The 23,169-nt window shown below is 41.3% G+C and overlaps 1 protein-coding gene across 1 annotated transcript; it reads left to right on the forward strand.

The window, feature by feature from the left end:
* Positions 1-3,978: 3,978 nt before the first annotated feature.
* On the forward strand, positions 3,979-10,423 carry LOC139408412 (actin, alpha cardiac muscle 1-like). Its single transcript, XM_071152263.1, has 8 exons — positions 3,979-4,191; positions 5,061-5,212; positions 6,696-6,935; positions 8,320-8,404; positions 8,580-8,741; positions 9,090-9,281; positions 9,693-9,874; positions 10,097-10,423. The coding sequence occupies exons 2-8, from the start codon at positions 5,084-5,086 to the stop codon at positions 10,238-10,240; spliced, it is 1,134 nt and encodes a 377-aa protein (XP_071008364.1). The 5' UTR covers positions 3,979-4,191; positions 5,061-5,083; the 3' UTR covers positions 10,241-10,423.
* Positions 10,424-23,169: the final 12,746 nt, after the last annotated feature.

Raw genomic sequence — 23,169 nt, forward strand, 5'->3', positions numbered from 1 at the left:
AAACCATTTGAGGAAATAATGGCAGTGCTATTTCTAGTGGGAGGGAATGCTGACTATGAGGGGCTGGCGGTGGCACAAGTTGGACTTTGGTCACATGATCTCATGGCAATAGGACTCTACAAGAGGAATCCTCATTAAACAATAGCTACTGTGCGCGTTTGTGTGTATTTTGTCTACCAAAGAGATGCTAGTAGTTACTGTTTTAGAGAACCAGCTGAATGCTGTAGTAAAGATCCAGCAAAATGAAGGACCAGGTCCTGTGTTCAGGGAAAAGTCAGGGCCCAGATATAACTCCTACGGGAGGGGACAGGAGAGCAAAATGTGGCCAGGTGTCACCCTCTAATGTAAGAGGTCAAGGCTTTATGTACTTAAGTAGCAACGCCCATGCCCCGTCCACCTGAGGAGCTTTCTTTTTTTCCCAGCCATCTATTTCCTGTGTCTTGAGGGGTGATTGGTTTCATTTGACTCCTGCGACTCTTTCGTATTCTTGCTTTTTGGGTACCCTGCTGTCGACTTATGCAACAGAACGTGACAACAGTAATTATTGAGGCAATCAAGACAGTGCAGGTCGTTTTTTTGGTTGCAGCCCTGCTCCACCCCTTTATGTTAATGTTTCCATATATGCAAATATTGTATTTTTGTGTATTTATGCAAATTAGGAACATATAGTTTTCTTTATTTTAACACGAAATATCAAATAAACCAGAAGTTCATACACAGGGGGTCCAAAAAGGCAACCGTACAAGCAGGGAAAAGGCTAGTAATCAGGCAAGAGGTTGATAACAGGAAATCCGATAGGCTAAAGTACAGGCAGAGAATAGGCAAAAGGCATCGTTAGTGAGGCAGGCCAAAACTATCATACACTGGGGGTTACATTACAGGAAACACAGCACTCCGAATATTTTTATTTATTTCACCTTTATTTAACCAGGAAAGCTAGTTGAGAACAAGTTCTCATTTACACCTGCGACCTGGCCAAGATAAAGCAAAGCAGTGCGACACAAACAAGAGTTACACATGGAATAAACAAGCGTACAGTCAATAACACAATAGAAAAATATATATATTTACAGTGTGTGCAAATGGTGTGTAAGGCAGTAAATAGGCCATAGTAGCGAAGTAATTACAATTTAGTAAATTAACACTGGAGTGATAGATGAGCAGATGGTGATGTGCAAGGAGAAATACTGGTGTGCAAAATAACATAAAAGTAAATAAAAACAAAATGGGGATGAGGTAGGTAGATTGGGTGGGCTATTTACAGATGGGCTGTGTACAGCTGCAGCGATCGGTTAGCTGCTCAGATAGCTGATGTTTAAAGTTAGTGAGGGAAATATAAGTCTCCAGAAGTGTCACAATACATCACAACGATGGGGTGCAAAGAACTGAACTAAATAGTGTGTGATAATGACATACAGGTGTGTGAACAGGTGATCATAATTCAGGTGATTGGGATCTGGAGAGTGAGCTGCGTTCAGGGGATCTACGTGTTTGAGATTGTGAGTTGGAAGCAGACGTTACAGTGCTATAATGAATTCAATACCTGATGGATTTTTTTTTAATCAAAAGGTTTGGAGTATCTTCCTCCATTGTCTAACTGTTGCATTTATTAGAATTGTTTTTTAAACCTTTTAACAATGTTGATGACCATTGCTAGAGTAAGTAAGTCATGAATGAGGTCACACACCATGCCTGGTCAACCTGACTGAAGTAAAACAATGGTGATCGCAGCGGTCAGTCTGTTTTACGAGGCTAACAACCTCGGGGTCAAAATCGAATGGTCTAATCTAAGGTTAGAACTTGGGCTGCTGGTGTCAGTGGTGTGTCCAGGGGGTTATACCCCCTGAAATCTGATTGGCCACCCCAAAGGCACCCACAGAAATTCTGAGATCTGAAAGGTCGTCTCTGAATATATTGATACTTTTGACAACAAGACTCAATCTTACCGGAGAAAGCATCCGAGCGAGGAAACGGCTCCCTTCTATCTTCGTATGTGTAGTCCATGTATCTGATGCTGTCTGGACAAAAAGAGTAGGACATGTCATATTCTTTTTGGCAAGACAGCATCAGATACGTGGGCTATAGATACTTAGACAGAGGAGCGCCGTTTGCTTCGCTCGGATGCTTTCTCTGGTGAAATTGATTCAGCCGGTTGCAAATTGAAGTAACATTTATTATGAATCATTTTCTATGTTTATTTTTTCACTGTTAGGCATCAATGAATAGACACCACTTTGTAGACTGAATGTCATTAAACTTTTGGTGTTTGTAGTAGATGTCCCTTTCCATTCAAATGGAAAATGGCATCCGTTCGGATGCTGAACTTATTTTGGAGTAGACAAACTTACTTTTTGAACTGATTTGTTTGACAATCACATGAAAACATCATGACCAGTGGTGTTCACCACACATTAAAAAGTCATACATTTTTACAATTAAATTCCATGACTTTAGGCGGTCCCGTAAATGTTGAGGGATGAGTTGTACTCTGGATGTCACTTTCAAGTGAATTTACTGCTGTATGCTAATACCCTTACATAAAATCCTGACCTTGAATGCAAACACTAACAAGACTTTTGGAATTGATTTATTTGAACAAGGAAATGAACCTCAGCTAAGCATTTAATGCGTTGAATCATCCAGTTAATTTGTGCCAGCTGTACAGTAAAAACAGGCCAGTAATGTAAAGTAAACTACAGCAAGGAAGTATCTGAGGCTATAAGATAGCCAAGGACAGAGTTAAAAGAAGGGTATTAGCCCAATGCTCCATAAGCTCACATAACCACCTCCTCTCTTCCACCACATCTGGCTGCCCAAAACACTGATACAAGTAAACCTAATGTGTAACTACCTTGGCTGGATCACATTCTAAAATAACATGACCTTACTATCCTAACTGCAATCTAATTTTATGAACCTTCTATGCTAGCTAACAATCTTACCTTATGCCAACTGATTAGTGTGTGTGTGTGGCTCAATGTGCTTGACTTATACTTATCCTTCAATACCCTTTTTCTACTTAAACCTGTTCCTTAAACTTCCTACTATTACTTCATCTGAATAGTATTTTCCCACGTTCTCCATGTCTCTGTGGGTGGAGCACTGTGCCGTGTCTGGCAATAGAGTCTCATCTGAGTATTGTCTTCTCGTCAGTAATTGAATGGCCAGTGGGGAGCTTCTATGTTTCTATAAACCACTCCTTTTAATAGAAGTATTGTGGACTCCCCTCCTATCCACACCATTCAAACAATCACTTGCTTTTTTGGTCGTCCCCTTCTGAACCACTTCCTCAGGTATGTGGTTATCAATGGGACTGGGAAACCACGTTACACTGTGGTCAGTGAGGCCAGACTGCTGTGTTCTACCACTGTGTAAAGACTTACTAAATTGACAGGCCATGAGGACAATCCTTTTACTTTATGAACATCAGCGTTGGGATCAATTCCATTTCAATTTAGTCAACTTTGGAAGTAAACTGAAATTCCCTCATCGACTTGACTGAATTGAATAAACTTAATTGAAATGGAATTATCCCAACCCTGAGGGACATTCTCTGGTTATTGAACACTGACCAGACTAGAGATTGACTTTTTGGTTTGGTGAAGACTGTCCTAAATTTCTATTGGTGAAAACAGTCTTATGACTATTGTCCACTCCCATTCAGGGTGAGGCTCTGAAACTTCCTTTGAAGGCCTGCTAGTGGTCCCAGAGGCTTTGGTTGTCATTTTTCATGGCATGCCCTGATTGGCTGGCTGTAACGCTGTGTCTGAACGTCAGTCAGATAGACAAGGGGCCATGTCTCCATTATGACTGATGCACCGGACTTTATTTATATAGTGACCTCCAACATGCCTTTCTCTGCGAACGCATCATCAACCTGTCTTCCAGTCTTCCAACAATAGACCACAGTGCCACCTCCCAGCTATAAATTAGCCAAATGAGACTCTTGAGCGTGCGTGCGTGCGTGCATGTGTGTGACAACCGTAGTGGGACAGGGCAACTCTAACTTTCAGTTCCGCATTGGTGTGTAAGGGTGACATGTCTCCTAAAAAGGCCCGAGGTCTTGAAGGTATGTGATGGCATGGGTCCTGTGTACTCCTATTTAAATTCAGAGAGCAGGTGAGCCAGGCGCACTCTCCTCTCTCTGTCTCAAGGGACTGTAACACAACGCCTCCTGTCCAGCTCTCCAGGGTAAGTCATTCTCTTGCACACATGCAATTCTCATGAACCTGTTTCGATGGAATTCTGTTATTATCATAATCATTTATCATTCAGTAATACATTCACATTTTAGTCATTTAGACGACACTCTTCTTTTATCCAGAGCGACTTCCAATCAGTGCATTTCCTGTACATTACCATGTATATGTAAGATACATACTGTATGTTACAGTTGAATGTACTGTAACAGACCTGAGTGGACAAGAGAAAAGAGCAATGAGTGAAGCAACATTTCTTACCGATAAATGTTTCAAAAGAGCAATGACTGAAGCAACATTTCTCACCGATAAATGTGTAAAAAAAAGAGCGATGTATGAATCCACATTTCTACCCGATAAACGTCTAAGACTAAATAGCAAAATCATTTTTATGTTGCTTTGAGTTCATGATTACACATAATAAAAAGTTGATATAAAATGCAATACAGATCCCTGCTTTAAGATTCTTAAAACTGCTATTGTGCTTTAAAGTCTGGGATTAGGACCACTACAGGAATACGTTTAAGCACTTAGAGCAATCAAAATGTAGCACTGTCCTCTGTTGTGTGCATTACAATTATAAACAGTAAGTCAGTCAATTAATTTGTTAGTCAAACAAAAAGTGAGTTATAGAGCTAGCATGGCATATATGAACAAACAACAAGAAGAGACTAGACAGACAGACAGTGCTACAGAATAAGCTCACAGTGTGAATGGCAGCAACTGTTAATAAAGTAACACTTCATTTTGCTATGGCCATATGCCATGTGTGAAACACATTGCGCTCTGACATACTTGACTTACTGGTGACAACTGGTGTATTGTGTGTGTGTGTGTGTGTGTGTGTGTGTGTGCGTGTAGTCCCACAGTAACCGGACTCAACCATGTGTGACGAGGAAGAGACAACAGCCTTGGTATGCGACAACGGCTCAGGACTGGTGAAGGCTGGCTTCGCCGGTGACGATGCCCCCAGGGCAGTGTTCCCCTCCATTGTGGGGCGCCCCCGTCATCAGGTGAGACATCATCTCACTCCCTCCCCCATTTTACCTCTTCATGTCATTCACAGGGTCATTCCTGAAGTTGAGCTGCAACACTATTGTTAGTTGGTCATTGCTCCTACAGCAGGGATCATCAACAACTAGACTCAGCCGCGGGCCGATTATTTCTGGAGAGTAGTCAGGGGGGCCGGAACATAATTACAAATTATTCGTAGTATGCAAATTGATCGCAAGAAGCCCAAACAGATATAATGTTTGACTAAAACATAATCATTTCATTGCTTACGTTTGTATACGATCACGTTTCTCTCTATTATTGGTGGGAATACTTGGGAACGGATTTCTTAAATTATACTGAACAAAAATATAAACACAACATGCAACAAAAGTTCAATGATTTTAATGAGTTACAGTTCATATAAGGAAATCAGTCAAATTAAAATAAATTCATTAGGCCCCAATCTATGGATCACCCAGGGTGGGCGCACCTGGGAGAGCATAGGCCCACCCATTCAGGAGCAAGTTCCACCCAATCAGAATGACTTTTTCCCTACTAAAGGGCATTATTATAGACAGAACTACTCCTCAGTTTCATCTGCTGTCTGGGTGGCTGGTCTCAGACAATCCAGCAGGTGAAGAAGCCAAATATGGAGGTCCTGGGCCAGCATGGTTACATGTTGTCTGCGGTTGTGAGGCCGGTTGGACATACTGTCAAATTCTCTAAATGACATTCCTGCAGTCAGCATGCCAATTGCACACTCTTCAAAACTTGAGACATCTGTGGCATTGTGTGGTGTGACAGAACTGCGCATTTTATTGACCCCAGCTCAAGGTGCACCTGTGTAATGATCATGCTGTTTAATCAGCTTCTTGATATGCCACACCTGTCAGGTGGATGGATTATCTTGGCAAAGGAGAAATGCTCACTAACATGAACGTAAACCAATTTGTGCACAAAATTGGAAAGAAATACGCTTTTTGTAAATTTTGTAAATTTTTTGTACCTTTTATTTCAGCTCATGAAAAATACTTTATATGTTGCGTTTATTTTTGACCGGGAATAAAATCACTTGGAGCTGATTTCCTGGTGTTTTTACATTATCTTATGTCCAACAATAAAAAATCCACACGGGTTCAAGATCTGTTTATGCTCTTACCAACTACATTGCTATCAATGTCAAGCCAAACACGGCATGACAATGAGTGACAAGTAGTTTAAATGATAGCACAAACAGACTGGAAATCAGACTAGAGTTTGAGCCAGTTTCATGGAAAAAGATTAAGTCTAGTCCCGGAATAAAAGGCACTTTCAATGGAGATTCTCCATTGAGCATGTTTTTTTAGCTAAGTAGGCTTAATCTGGGTCCGGGAAAACAGACCCTAAATGTGTGTCATTTGTAGCTCTATTTCACAAATCAATACGGTATGTGGCTGTTGTTGTTCATGTCTGTACCTTCTGTTCATGTGAATAACACATGCCTGTCTGTCTCTTCCCCAGGGGGTGATGGTGGGTATGGGTCAGAAAGATTCCTATGTTGGAGACGAGGCCCAGAGCAAGAGAGGTATCCTGACCCTCAAGTACCCCATTGAGCACGGCATCATAACTAACTGGGACGACATGGAGAAGATCTGGCATCATACCTTCTACAATGAGCTTCGTGTGGCACCTGAGGAGCACCCTGTCCTGCTCACTGAGGCCCCACTCAACCCCAAGGCCAACAGAGAGAAGATGACCCAGGTGGGCCCTAATACCTTAAACCCAAACACTTGGCCATCAGTCTAGTTTAATGAGAAATATCCCACTGGGCAAAAACTGGTTGAATAAACATTGTTTCCACGTCATTTCAACCAAAAAATATATATGATGATATATATGATGACGTTGAGTCAATGTGGAAAACTGATTGGATTTGCAAAAGGTAATCAATGTAAGGGCATTTTGTCTTTTTCTTACCCAACTTTTATCCTAAATCCAATTACAAGGTAAAATGTTTTGTTGAATTCACCTTAGTTGACAATTATACAACGGATGGGTCAAATCCTGAATGCTGATTGATTAATACCAGATTCCAGCCGGTGTCTAGTTGCCAGCAGCTAAATCTATGATGTTAAAATGCCTATTTTACTCTGTTCCACCTGACTGCGCAATCCACTGTCTCATCAGCCCAGCCAGGCAATTTATAAACTTCATCTCCATTATAAAAAGCATCTAGATTTTGTTTTTAACAGCGGAGATTTGTATAAACCTTGCTGTCTGTCTCTCCGACATTTGCAACATTTGTTTCAATATTCAAATTTGATCACCTGCTGTCCCATAGTAATGTAATAAGTCAGGACGAGACAGACAGGCAGGCAGCGTTTTTCAGGCAGGCAGCGTTTTTCAGCCAGTCGAAATAATGAATCAGCTGCCATCATTTTTATGGATATATATATATACATACAACAACAAAAAAAATCCATTGAAAAAAGGTACAACGTAACGCAGTCTTTCCAGATTACGTTTGAAGTGATTGTGTTACTGTAGCTGTGTTGTTGGCTAGGTCCTCTGAACAACAGTGTCCTGACGAGTGTGCACATGTGCTATGCCAGGACAAATTGCACCTCATTAGCTCATTGTTATGGATGTTTCTAAATAAATGTCACTAGAAAACAGCTTAAACAAATGCAAATGCAGCTACTTTGCTGTTATCCTGGCTGTACTTTTTGATGTGACTAAGTTAGCTGTTGTTGGCTAGCTAGCAAGCAAGGTATAAGAGCATTGCCAGGCAGTACAGCAATGAAACACTTAGAACAAACGACTGGGTCGTATTCATAGATACTGAAGAAAAAGACCGAACGCGTCTTTAGCAACACTAGATTTTGTGTCGGGACTATATATTGTGGAAGGATGAAATACTATGAAGAAATTCCATTTATTGAAAACATGTCAATTACTATTTGAATACGTTGGTAACCCGTTGAATAAAAGTGATAATGCCCTCAAAGCCGGTGTTTGGCACGGTATATGTCCTCCAAACACCGGTTTCTCTGGCATTATCAATTAACTAGACAATGAACTGACTGATGTCTGTGCCTTGTGGGACATTTCTCAGTGACTCATGGTGACTCCTCCATTACTGCAGATCATGTTTGAGACCTTCAACGTGCCAGCTATGTATGTGGCCATCCAGGCTGTGCTGTCCCTGTACGCCTCTGGTCGTACCACAGGTGAGCATGCGCCTCCTAACACTGATCCACCCAAAAATGGATGACGGTAAAAAGTTACTTACAGTACAGCGAGTTAGTATATGTATACATGTTAGTATATGTAGCACCATTGGGAATAAAACCCACAACCCTGGCATTGACCACCACCGTGATGCTCGTTGGTGTGTCTGTGCAGGTATTGTGCTGGACGCTGGCGATGGTGTGACCCACAACGTGCCCGTATATGAGGGTTATGCCTTGCCCCATGCCATCATGAGACTGGACTTGGCTGGCAGAGACCTGACTGACTACCTGATGAAGATCCTCACTGAGAGAGGCTACTCTTTCGTCACCACCGGTAATGATAGAATATCAATGTAGAACTATATACATTTGAATTTAAGTATTTGACTTATTTTTCATTACATTTGAATATTCATGTAGCCTTTCACCTAGTTAACATGTAGCGTTAATGACACCTGTTTAGTTCAACTGAACCTTGCCACTGTTGGTTGCTCATGAACTTACAGTGCCTTCTATTGGCAAAATAGAGTAACTGCAGCCATTTATTGTACTGTTAGCTGAGGAGTCTGTTCAAAGTTGTCAATATTGACACACACCGTAGGTTTGATTTCCCTAAATGTAACAGTTGTTACCTTGTTTGTCTATTGTGGTGGCTAACAGACTATTTTATCCACCCCAACAGCTGAGAGAGAGATCGTGCGTGACATCAAGGAGAAGCTGTGCTACGTGGCTCTGGACTTTGAGAATGAGATGGCCACCGCTGCCTCCTCCTCCTCTCTGGAGAAGTCCTATGAGTTGCCCGACGGTCAGGTCATTACCATCGGTAACGAGAGGTTCCGTTGCCCAGAAACCCTCTTCCAGCCCTCCTTCATTGGTCAGTATCCAAATCCTTGCACCTACACAATGTTCTATAACCTGGACTTAGATCAGTTTTGTGTTCTCTCACCAACTCCTGCCATTGTAAAGACAACACAAACAGATCTGGGACCAGGCTAGATCTACTGTGCTGTAGCACAAGTAATGTAGAAAAAATTATGCAGGATAGCAGGAAGAAAAGTAGTCCATATTGTGTAACCAAATGTATTATTCATTAAGGATATACCCTATGTATCGTCTTTTACATGATGCTTATGAACTAAGTATAAGCTTGGGGTTCTCCTCTCTTTTCCCATGGGGCCTCACTACACATGACAAGACTCAGAATCCAACGTTCCTATTTCTCTATTGTCTTGCATGGAGTTCAACAGAATGTGGGTGTAAAGACTGTTATTTCTTATCCCCATAGGCATGGAGTCCGCTGGTATCCATGAGACCACATACAACGGCATCATGAAGTGCGACATTGACATCCGTAAGGACCTGTACGCCAACAATGTCTTGTCCGGCGGTACCACCATGTACCCAGGTATCGGTGACCGCATGCAGAAGGAAATCACAGCCCTGGCCCCCAGCACAATGAAGATCAAGGTATGGAGAATTCTCTATAATAATGGACAATCGACCTAACCACACCACCATCACAATTACTGAGAGAAAGTATGCAAAAGTGAAGTACCTCAAAGTACTTTGAGGATGAAGTACTTTGTGGTCTCAAAGTACCTTTGGTGCAGCAAGGCTGGTTAGGATAGACACGACTTTGTATAGACAACATTTGACTCTGCCCTAACCACTGACTGTCGCTCCCTGTAGATGATTGCCCCCCCTGAACGTAAATACTCAGTCTGGATCGGCGGCTCCATCCTGGCCTCCCTGTCCACCTTCCAGGCCATGTGGATCAGCAAAGACGAGTATGAGGAGGCCGGACCATCAATCGTCCACAGGAAGTGCTTCTAAATTCTCTCTCCAACTGTCAACTGTCCCCAAATATTTGCTCTCTGTCCATTCTCATGTGCCTCTAATCCCTACAAATAACCCATTGTAATTGTTTACTATTTGTGCAACGTTCCCAAAGACAATCTGTATTATGAGCCATCAGACGATCAGGATATTGCTAAATAAATCAATTCTGACTTTTGACTTCTGTGTGCAGTTGCCTATGTGACCTCATAACAGAACATAAAGGAATTATCACAGGACTATTTTGCATTAAAAAAAATATTGTTTACATTTCCCACAATTACATGTGTGGTGACAAATTGTGACTAGATATAACAGAGCATTGAGCATAACAGAATTTTCATTCCACTGATAAGATATTCTGGGGTATGCTTTACACATACATATCCTGTTGAAAGTCCTGTAAAAAAAAAAAAAAAAAAAATGCTCTGTCAAACTTATTATCTGAGTGGACTCCATACATTTACATTACGACAACACATAAAATGGAGTGGTTTGGTTTGACGTAGATTCGGTCTACCGTTGAAATGTACTGTAATGTGACAAGACACCCACTGGATGGCGTTGAAGTCATGCAACACAACCCGTTCAGTAAGCTCTTTGGCGTCCTATGTGGATTGTTTGCATACTATATGATGACAAACACAGTCAAAGGGGTTCCAGGCAACAGATATAGCAACAGACAGAGAAGATTTGTTCACCAGGACTATACAGTAGGTTAGATTTGGAGCCCAACAAATGTAGCAGCAGTGTGGACATACATGCACTGTGGTCTATCCTCGCAACATGAGAAGAAAACAGGCCAGCACAATCTAGGACAGAGTCTGTATGTACCATAAATGTTTTTTTTAACAACATCCTGGAGCTACATGTTATTTCCTGCCAATTAAAGGGAACACAATTAGGGATTGTCATTCGATATGTTTTGACTGTTTGAGTACTTGCATTATTTTTATTTGAGTACTTGAGTACTATAAAATAAACGTTTTACCAAGGCCAGCCCTGGGGATAAAAAATATGTGCACATTTATCTACAGGACCAGTCAAAAGTTTGGATACACCTACTTATTCAAGGGTTTTTCTTTCTTTTCACTATTTTCTACATTGTAGAATAATAGTTAAGACAAACTATGAAATAACACATATGGAATCATGTAGTAACCAAAAAAGTGTTTAAAAAAATCTAAATATATTTTAGATGTTAGATTCTTCACAAAGTAGCCACCCGTTGCCTTGATGACCGCTTTGCACACTCTTGGCATTCTCTCAACCAGCTTCATGAGGTAGTCACCTGGAATGCATTTCAATTAACAGGTGTGCCTTGTTAAAAGTCCATTTGCGGAATTTCTTTCATTTTTAATGCGTTTGAGCCAATCAGTTGTGCAACAAGGTAGGGTTGGTATACAGAAGATTGCTCTATTTGGTAAAATACCAAGTACATATTATGGCAAGAACAGCTCAAATAATGTGATGTGCATCTCGCGCCTGGAACAGTTACTCTCCTAGAGTGGTCATTTTAAACAGGGCTCAATTTGGTGAGTTGAAAGACAATTTTTTTCAGGGTTACAAACCAAACATCTGTCTTCTTTTCGATGTACAGACGTTCTATTTAGTTTATTCTGCCTGTTCTTTGGAATTTTCAAAATGGATTAACAATTCCACATTGAACACTGCATGGTGATGGCCACGACATCTGTTTGATGAGTAGGCCTATGCTTCATGATTCTGATGAAAACACGGTCTTTGTCTCTCTCAAACTAATGTTTCTGAAGAAGATTACGGAGTTTCAAAGCAAATTTTGCTAAATTCCACACATTTTTGCATAGGGCAAATATTTGTTTTGCTGTTTTAAAGATAATTTCTTGCAATTCTACACATTTTTCCATGTCTTAATTGTGTTTACATGAAACTAGGAGTCGGCTCCGGACCGTGGTCCGCCAGTTGAGTATGGGGAAGATAACCAATTCTAAATGGCACTAGCAGTTCGCAAAATAGCCTAAGCTGAATAGAGACAGGACGCAATTATTCCCAAAACTGCAGCTCATTGTTGGAACACATATTCTCCTACTTCAATCAACCAGATAAAACTGTCATAATTTGGCAATGAATGTAGCTTGTATATCCCATCAGTTAGATTTTATAGTCATTCCTGTAGGCCTAAAGGGAGCTTGTATGTGCACTCGGCACATGTGTGGAGGCAGCGGTCGGAACGTAATGGAGTGAATGAGACATGGAGGGGAAAGGGAATTTAGGGAGAAGAACTGTGTGGATTACACAGTGCCACCGATGCGGCCCGCTACCAAGGACTGTGGGCTCTCCTTCTCCGTGGACGACGTGAGTCAGGCATTTAAGCGTGTTAACCCTCGCAAGGCTGCCGGCCCAGATGGCATCCCTAGCCGCGTCCTCAGAACATGCGCAGCCCAGCTGGCTGAAGTGTTAATGGACATATTCTCTCCCAATCCCAGTCTGCTGTTCCCTTCATGCTTCAAGATGGCCAACATTGTTCCTGTACCCAAGAAAGCAAAGGTAACTGAACTAAATGACTATCGCCCCGTTGCACTCACTTCTGTCATCATGAAGTGCTTTGAGAGACTTGTCAAGGATCATATCACCTCTACATTACCTGACACCCTAGACCCACTCCAATTTGCTTACCGCCCCAATAAATCCACAGACGATGCAATCGCCATCGCTCTGCACACTGTCCTATCCCATCTGGACAAGAGGAATACCTATGTAAGAATGCTGTTCATCGACTACAGCTCAGTATTCAACACCACAGTACCCTCCAAGCTCATCATTAAGCTCGAGGCCCTGGGTCTGAACCCCGCCCTGTGCAACTGGGTACTGGACTTCCTGACGGGCCGCCCCCAGGTGATGAAGGTAGGAAACAACACCTCCACTTTGCTGATCCGCAACACTTGGGCCCCACAAGGATGCGTGCTCAGCCCCCTCCTGTACTCCCTGTTCACCCATGACTGCGTTGCCACGCACACCTCCAACTCAATCATCAAGTTTGCAGATGACACAACAGTAGTCGGCCTGATTACCAACAATGATAAGACAGCCTACAAGGTTGAGGTGAGTGCCCTGGGAGTGTGGTGCCAGGAAAATAACCTCTCACTCAACATCAACAAAACAAAGGAGCTTATTGTGGACTTCAGGAAACAGCAGAGGGAGTACCCCCCTATCCACATCAACGGGACTGCAGTGGAGAAGGTGTGTAATTGTTGTGAAATTGTTGGAGATAGAAACACAAGCATTTCGCTACAATCGCAATAACATCTGCTCAGTATGTACAGTATGTGATCAATAACATTTTATCTGCTGCTTTTATTTGTTGTGCTCTGCAAATGCACAAATGGAACACTAGAGTCAAAGCAAATTAACATCGTCTTCAAGACAAAATATCCTTTCATTGTACAAATGATTATGCAATGTTTACTTTAGGGTAAAAAAAAAATTAATGGCCTCTACCAAGAGGGGCCCTTCTTTGTGAGGAATTGGAAAACCTCCCTGGTATTTTACAGAGATGGGTAGTCATTCAAAAATCATGTTTAACACTATTATTGCATAAAGAGTGAGTCCATGCAACTTATCACAGTATGTGAAGTATTGTTAATTAAGCAACTGTTTACTCCTAAACTTTTTTAGGCTTGCCATAACTAAGGGGTTGAATACTTATTGACTCAAGACATTTCAGCATTTCATTTTTAATTAATTTGTGAACATTTCTAAAAACATCATTCCACTTTGACATTATGTGTAGATCCGTGACACAACATCGCAATTTAATCCATTTTTAAATTGTAACACAACAAAGGGTGTGAATACTTTCTGAAGACACAGTATAATGAATTGGTTATTACTATGGAAGTACCATGTCAATTTTTTTTTTTGGGGGGGGGGGTAAATATCTGTTCATTTTTGTATAGAATGTGCTTCTGTACCCTAATATCTCTAGACAAACCCATTCCCTTTTATAGATGTGTGTGGTAGACAAGAGCCCCAATATCGTGAGAATGGAAAAGATTGACAAAGGATCCAGAACCCGTAGAAGGATGGGGAAACAACATATTTTGCTGTTTGGTCATCTTTCTTTAAGCAGCCAGACAGACATGAACTTTCTTCACCTGTATGATTTCTTATTATAACAACCCCAGGCATATTTTTCAGTTTCTTGCTCTGTGAGTGGCTGTGATTTGTGATGGAGCTACTGTAACATAAGATGGAGCTACTGTAACACAAGGTTATGATGCCAAACGTAATTTTGTAGCCAGACAGCCCAGCAAGCTGCTGCCCCACTTCTGGCTCGCCTCTCCTCTCCTAGCCTGGGTAGAGGAGTCAAAGACAAATGAAGGTGGAGGCATCGGGGAGGGAGGGCAAAATTATTTACGTTCCTCGAACCGCAACAGGAAGGAAGGAAGGAATCACACAGGAAGAGAGAGAAACCACAGAGGCAGATATAGACTATAGAAGTTGTGAAGATGACACCTTTTCAATCTGGTCCATCACCGGCAGAACCTTTCCTGCAGTCAATGACCAAAAGTGCACTCTTTGGCCTCATGGGGGTAATGTTATTAATATTTTCATAATTAATAAATACTTAAACAGATGTAAATATGGTGTTTCGAAGTCAAAAAGTTGTCTTATTTTTCAGTCTTCTGTGATGTACATAAAGTGAAATATTTGGATGCAAACTCGAAATTGAATACATTTCAGCTATATATATATCTGACATGGTACAGGGGTCTTTTTTTAAGCCCATAACCATGTGTGTTTGAAAGTAGATTAGTTTAAAGACTTTTAAGACTGTGTGTGACCCTGATTTAGCCCACTGCAGTAAAAGGTTTTTAAAATAAAATGAAATAAAATTAAACAGGTTTGCAGATAATTATTTTAATGTGGTCAGTTCTATGATTCAAGCACACGTCTTGAATATTGACTATTATTTACAACCATGTTAATAGACTAACACATAAAGCAGTGTTTTATATTAAAACATAAGGTTGCATGGAATATTCTTAACCTTTATTATACTTCATGGATACTAACCCCAGCAGGTTACTGATACATATGTAACGATGCAGTTTGAATCGTCTATGTGTGTAAAACAAAACATGTGGGAATCGCTAGGACCATTACAAACCAGCATCATTAGGGTGGAGATGTTATCCGTGGTAAGTCCGTACTCTACTGTAGCTGAGCTGTGCGGTGGTGGAAAGACAGGTGCAATAACGACCCCTCCTCCACCGTGAACCCCCCTCTCTCTCTCTCTGCTCCCTCTCCTCTGCTCGGTAATGTTTATCATCCGCATGTTTCCAAACCCTTTTACACCATTTCCCCCCAGATACCCCGGGCGGCGGGCAAGCGAGCTCAGCAGATGTACGGTAGTGCACACACCACTTTCCCTTTCTGAAAAGGATACTGAAAACGGAAAATAACGTTACCCTCGTGTTACCCGGTCCAAGCTGCGGAGAATCACCTTTTGCAGTTTCTGCTTTCCCTCCAAACGAAGGTGGAGAAGTAGAGGGGGACAAGTCGCGTACCTCCGGCTCCAATCACCCCAAGGTAAGTGCAAATGCCATTGTTTCCTGCACTGCGCGTATTTATAAAAATAAGACGCAGAGGGTTTGTTAATAGGGACTTGGGTCTCAAAGTTGAAATTGGCCTACAGAATAATTTAATTTACATTGCTCTAGTCAAATTGTGACGAATGAACTTCGATGTAGCCTAGCAAAAATGCTGTTTTAAATAGCCTATAGTTTGGCATTCTCAATTCAAGAATTGGGAGGGGGAGAAAGCTACCTGGTCACTTTAAAAACTACGTAGTATAATTCATTATATGACAATTAAAATGTTCTTTGTGTTCAATGCTGTTGCTTGGTACAATGTCAAAGGTCTGTATTTAAAAGAAGTCCAATCAATCAACATGTATCAAGCAATGAATCAGTGTAGCAGTTTATGCTTTTGCAATAGATTTGACATTTTAAGTAAATTATAATACTTTATGGCATTGCTGGCTTTGCAGTAAAAACGTGGGTGTGGCCATTAGCCTAATTGGTCAATTACTGAATCTTCAACAGTAATGACAATTTACCAATTACACTTTCAAGCTCACTTATTACGGTATGCTATGTTCCTAACAAGAGTACACAAACACACTATAAAGGAAATAGCCCAATGAAATATCACAATCTGTCAAATGCAATATTTTTTTCCCCCATATGTAAATAAGTCAAATATTAGCCTACTTCTAAATAATTATTGTCAGAAATATGAAATCACTTACCATCTACCATTCTGTCAATGATGGTGAACACAATTGTACATAATGTCTCTTGACAGAAAACTGTCTCACTTTGAGATACTGGGTTTCTCCCAAATGGCACCCTATTCCCTGTATACTGCCCTACTTTTGACCCGGACCCTATGGGCCATGTAGGGGATAGGGTGCCATTTGGGATGTATTCACTTTGTATGTTGTTTATGTCCTTTGGCCGAAGCAGCTGCCCATTTCTCCTCCCTTTAATAACTTCAATTTTGTAGTTCATTCACTCATTGTCATATCGGGAGGGTGGCTTGAGTTACTTTTACATGTTTTTATTGCCAGGTTTATAAATCTGCCATAGGTGATGAGGACAGATTGTGTTTTGTTACTCTATCTGGATGATGAATAATCAATCGAAAGCATTGGTGTGGCTGAGGAAGGGAGAGAGAGAGAGGGGGGGGGGGGGGAGAGAGAGAGAGAGAGAGAGATAGTCGGAGAGGGGAGAAAGAGAGTAAAATGTGACTGGCTAGCTGGCAGGCAGGGTGTGGAGGAACACACAACTTATAGCTTATTGACACATTTATCTGTGTCCTTTCAAAGTCACTGGGCTAGCTTCCAGGCTGTGAGCTGTTTGCACACCAGAGCCATAGAATTACAAATAACACTATCTCTATGGCCAGGACAGTGTCTCCAAGCTGCTCCCCCAATCTCCCTATGTATTCACTTTCAGTATCATTAATACCAAATTTCATAAGACTACAATGATTAACAGATGTGAAGTTCATTCCCCAATGCAAATAGTGCCATTGTAGACCTTGTTGATGTTGAACAAACAGGCACAATCAGGTATACAAGTACTGAAGGGATCGGAGGACCTTAATTGAGAAATGCTAATACCACATTTCATTATCAAATAGATTAATAATATAAAAGTGATAACACGTAATAATAATAAAACAAATAATAAATACACAATGAGTAAGAATAACTTGGCTATATACACGGTGCACGGAGTCCATGTGCAGGGGCACGAGGCAATTGAGGCAGACATTCACATATAACTATGAATAAAGTAACCAGGCAACAGGATAGATAATAAACAGTAGCAGGAGCATGTGATGTGATGAGTCAAAAAAAAGTTTGTGCAAAATGCGTCAATGCTGGTAGCTATTTTGTTAACTATTTAGCAGTCTTATGGCTTTAAGTCAGAAGCTGTTCAGGGTGCTGTTGGTTCCAGACTTGGTGCATTGGTACCGCTTGCCATGCGGTAGCAGAGAGAACAGTCTATGACTTGGGTGGCTGAAGTCTTTGACAATTTGCAGGGCTTTCCTCTGACTGCCTGGTATAGAGGTCTTGGATGGTAGGGAGCTCGGCCCCAGTGATGTACTGGGCCATATGCACTACCCTCTGTAGATCCTTGAGGTCAGATGCCATAACAAGTGCTGATGCAGCCATTCAAGATGCTCTCCTTGGTGCAGGTGTCGAACCTTTTGAGGATCTGAGGGCCCATGCCAAGTATTTTCAGCCTCCTGAGGGGGAAGAGGTGTTGCTGTGCCCTCTTCATAACTGTGTTTGTGTGTGTAGACCATGATAGATCGTTAGTGATGTGGACAGCGTGGAACTTGAAGCTTTCGACACGCTCCAGGACAGCCCCATCGATGTGAATGGGGGCATGCTCGGCCCCTCCATTTCCTGTAGTCCACGTTCAGCTGGACTGGATTCGGGCCGTCAGGAAGTCCAGGATCCAGTTGCAGAGGGAGGTGTTCAGTCCCAGGGTTCAGTCCCAGCTTAGTGATGAGCTTGGAGGGCACTATGGTGTGGAACGCTGAGCTGTAGTCAATGAGCGGCATTCTCACATAGGTCGTTCCTCTTGCCCAGGTGGGAGAGAGCAGTGTGGAGTGCAAAAGGAAGTGAGTCATCTGTGGATTTGTTGGGGCGAATTGGAGTGGGTCCAGGCTGTCTGGAATGATAGTGTTGATGTGAACCATGACCAGCCTTTCAAAAAATGTCATGGCAGATGTGAGTGCTATGGGACGATTGTCCCCAGCCTTGTGAATGTTGTGAACCTGTTTAAAGGTCTTACTCACATCAGCTACAGAGAGCGTAGTCACTATCTGTCCCATCCTTATCTATGCACAAATGGGACAACTGTACACTCTTAGAAGAAAATGGTGTTATCTAGAACCAAAAAAGGGTTTTTCAACTGTCCCCATAGGAGAGCCATTTGAAAAACCCCTTTGGTTCCAGGTAGAACCCTTTTGGGTTCCATGTAGAACCCTTTATACAGAGGATTCTACATGGAACCCAAAAGAGTTCTACCTGGAACCAAAAAAACGGTTCTATCTGGAACCAGAAACGGTTCTCCTATGGGGACAGCCGCAGAACCCTTTTGGAACCCTTTTTTTCTAGGAGTGTATACCAACACCACCCTTAGGAGGCTAAATACTTTAGTAATCCCTGAGGGGAAATGTGTTCATTTGGTTACTTATTTAGTACTGTACATATCATTTGCATTATGTTTTGAACACCACATGTGCACATAGTTTCTGTTCCATTTTCTGTTGTAGCATTCAAGCATTACCATCAAAAATGTAAGGAAGGGAGCAGTACCTGGCTTTAGTACAGGGAGTAGCACACTAAAGGGAGGCAGAACAGCAGTACCTGGTGTTAGGAACATCCTTCCTCTGTTAGATACATTTACTCATTCAGCAAAGTGTGTCCCACTGGGCAAAAACTGGTTGAATCAACATTGATTCCATTCCATTTCAACCCCAAAAAATCTATGTGATGATGTTGAATGAATGTGGAAGTCTGAATGGAATCAATGTTGGAATCAATCAACTTGCAAATAGTCACCAACGTAAGGGAAATTCACATTTTTTTTCAACCAACTTTGAACCTAAATCCAATGATTACTTTCACATTGAATTCACGCCAGTTGACAACTCAACCAAATGTAAATCAAAAATAGATGAACTGCCATCTGTGCTCAGTGGGGTGTTTCTCCTTTGAATGCACATATCTGGTTTACTTCTTCTAAGTCTACTATTCCCAGCAGACCATGCAGCCTACCAGGAATTCACAGTACGGCTATAATTGATTTGTTTCTTCAATGAGTTTTTAGGACAGCAGCATTTTTCCAAGCATGCGATATTATGCAGGCGAGACGTTTTTTTTTCCATCACTGTTATACTGGGCGGAAGGTCCTATGGGGTTTCCAAGCATGGCCTCCATAGCAACGGAGGCAGAGAGGAGAGGGTTTTACGGGATGGCACTTTTAATCTGTAGGAAATCCTGGTGGCTCTGCATCGCTGTGACAAACGGATGGATGTCACACCCACTACCTGACCTCTACAGCTCACTTAGAATGTATTATACAACGACGTAACTTAAGGGTTTCTCCGCCAACACTGGATGCTTTCTATCGTATAACATAATCACACAATCTAGATAATCCTCCACATAGACCTTACAGTCCATAGTGAAAGTCTGCACATCCCTTACACTAGTCTTCACATTTTGCTGCCTTAAAATGAAATCCAAAAATGTTTTTTTCCCTGCTGATCTACACAACGTACTCCACATTATCAAAGTGAAAGAACAGTTATGTAATTTGTTTATAATGAATTTCTTGAGTTTGTTTCTTGAGTTTTCTTGAGTTTGTCTTCACACCCCAGAGTTAATACTTGGTGAAAACACCTTTGGCAGCCATTACAGCTGTAAATGATTTTGAATAAGATTCTACCAATGTTGTACAACTCTTAGGGCAGCATATAACCATAGTTTTTTCGAGCAGGTTTAAGTCATCACTGAGACTGGACCATCCAGGAACACTCAACAGCTATTGGAAAACCATTCTGGTGTGTCCTTGGCATTAAAAACGCAATCCCAGGGTTAGGTATTCAGAAGACTGAAGGCAGGGTATCCTCAAACTTTTTAACTGAGCTTTCCTCCTTTCATATTTATTTTGATGCTGACAAATCAAGCTTTATTTATACAGATCAAAATAAATCCTGATAAACTTCCCAGTCCCTGCTGGTGACAAGCATCCCCATAACACGATGCTGCCACCACAATACTTGAAAATACAAAGGATTTCACTCTGTGTTGTGTAGTGTTGGATTTGACCCAAGCCTGTGGTTTTTAATTTAGGCCAAAAAGTAAATCAGACAAGGTTTGACAATTGCTGTCAATCAATGACTCCCAACCAAATTTACTGATCTTGAGAAATTTGGACTAAAACAATGGGTATACTGTATGTTTCCCTAGGAATCTTATTCAAAATGATTTACAGCTGTAATGGCTGCCAAAGGTGCTTCTACCACAGTGTGAAGTTATAAGCAATCAAGAAATCTTTGTTTTTGTATTTTATTATTAATTTGGAAGATTTTCTATAATTTTTCTTTCCCTTTTAAAATATGGAATAGGTTGTGTACATCAGTAAAAACAAAATCTAATTCAATCAACTTTTGATTACATTTGTAGGCAGCAAAATGTGCAAGGGGTGTGTAAACTTCAACTAGGCACTGTAGGTCCCCCACAGCTCACTTAGATAACCTCAGACAGCATACGTTTATTCCCCCCACCCCAATGGATGCTTTCTTTCTACCATACAAATCTAATACATCTTCATCACTCCATTATACAGAGACAATATTTTTTATTTTATTTTATTTCACCTTTATTTAACCAGGTAGGCTAGTTGAGAACAAGTTCTTGTTACTCCTAAATGACATTCCCAAATCTAACTGCCTGTAGCTCAGGCCCTGAAGCAAGGATATGCATTTTCTTGGTACCATTAGAAAGGAAACACTGTTAAGTTTGTGGAAATGTGAAAGGAATGTAGGAGAATATAACACATTAGATCTGGTAAAAGATAATACAAAGACAAAACCAATCTTTTTTTTTTTTGTACCATCATCTTTGAAATGCAAGAGAGAGGCCATAATGTATTATTCCAGCCCAGATGCAATTCAGATTTTGGCCACTAAATGGCAGCAGTGTATGTGCAAAGTTTTAGACTGATCCAATGAGCCATTGCATTTCTGTTCAAAATTTAGTATCAAGACTGTCCAAATGTGCCTAATTTGTTTATGAATAACTTTTCATGTTCAAAACTGTGCACTCTCCTCAAACAATAGCATGGTATTATTTCACTGTAATAGCTACTGTAAATTGGACAGTGCAGTTAGATTAACAATAATTTAAGCTTTCTGCCATTATCAGATATGTCTATGTCCTGGGAAATGTTCTTGTTACTTACAACCTCATGCTAATTGCATTAGCCTACGTTAGCTCAACTGTCCCGCAGTGGACCCACCAATCCTGCTAACTGCTATTTTTCCCTTAACTATAAACTTAAGAAGAAAGTTAAGCAAACGTGTTATTCCTCAAAAAGGTTATTGGAAATGTTATTGCGCTATTTCTTATGTTTCTTCTTTAGCAAAAAGTTAACAAGAAATTAGATTCTTGAAAATAAAGTTATTTGAAATACCAAGATAACTAAACCCTTGTCACACCCTGATCTGTTTCACCTGTCCTTGTGCTTGTCTCCACCCCCTCCAGGTGTCGCCCATCTTCCCCACTTATCCCCTGGGTACTTATACCCGTGTTCTCTGTCTGTTGCCAGTTCGCCTTGTTTGTCAAGTCAACCAGCGGTTTGTTTCTCAGCTTCTGCATTTCCCCAGTCTCTTTTTTCTAGCCCTCCTGGTTTTGACCATTGCCTGTCCTGGCCCTTTACCCTGAGCCTGCCTGCCATCCTGTACCTTTGCTCCACCTCTTGATTACCGACCTCTGCCTGACCTGACCCTGAACCTGCCTGCCGACCTGTACCTTGGCCTCTACTCTGGAATATCGACCCCTGCCTGCCTTGACCTGTCGTTTGCCTGCCCCTGTTGTTACAATAAACATTGTTACTTCACACAGTCTGCACTTGGGTCTTACCTTGATTCCTGATGACCCTTGTCTTAAACTCAAGGCAGTGAGAGAAAAAGCTCATGAAAGCAATTGAACATGTTTAATTCATTCACAAATTTGATCTGAAATGTTCCGTATTTATTCTTTTAAACCCTAGAACATGTTTTAGAACATTGATCTCATTAAGACATTTGTTGATTGCTGACATGCTGACATGATTGCAATTGCTAGCTAGATAGCTAGTTGAAACGGTTGCCTAGCAACAAACATGTTAAGAAGATTTGTAAGAATATTGTAATGAAACAGCAGGGAGCAGGTCTTGAACCCTCGACCTTCTAGCCTGAGGTCCGGCGCGCTATCGACTGTGCCGCAAAAGCATGCTCGTGCGGCAGAGTCGATTTCTGCGCTTATAAACCCAGGGTTGTTACAATATATTTGAGAAGTTCATAAGAAAACTGTTGAGGAATTGCACTTGCAATGAACTATCTTCTTTTTCTTCATAAGATGCTTGATAAGTTTTTGCATAAGAAGTGTTTTGTGCCCAGTACTCTAACCAGCCCCACCACACAACACACACACGACAGGCTTAATACATACAATATAGTCATGCAATATTGTTCTTTTACATACCTCCATAATTTCCATTGCACAAGACTACCTTTGCCACAGCAGGGTAATGTAATGTTGCTAATGAAGGAAAGAGCTGATCAATATTTAAAGGGGAACTGACAGCGTTTGA

This window comes from Oncorhynchus clarkii, chromosome 1 (assembly GCF_045791955.1).
Source record: "Oncorhynchus clarkii lewisi isolate Uvic-CL-2024 chromosome 1, UVic_Ocla_1.0, whole genome shotgun sequence".
Classification (NCBI taxonomy): Eukaryota; Metazoa; Chordata; class Actinopteri; order Salmoniformes; family Salmonidae; genus Oncorhynchus; species Oncorhynchus clarkii.

Bases quoted from the DNA above. Each gene is read 5' to 3' on its own strand.
- LOC139408412 (XM_071152263.1), top strand. From the start codon at position 5,084: ATGTGTGACGAGGAAGAGACAACAGCCTTGGTATGCGACAACGGCTCA. The intron at 6,936-8,319 runs GTGGGCCCTAAT...CCATTACTGCAG, and splicing joins ACAGAGAGAAGATGACCCAG to ATCATGTTTGAGACCTTCAA. The intron at 8,405-8,579 runs GTGAGCATGCGC...GTGTCTGTGCAG, and splicing joins CGCCTCTGGTCGTACCACAG to GTATTGTGCTGGACGCTGGC.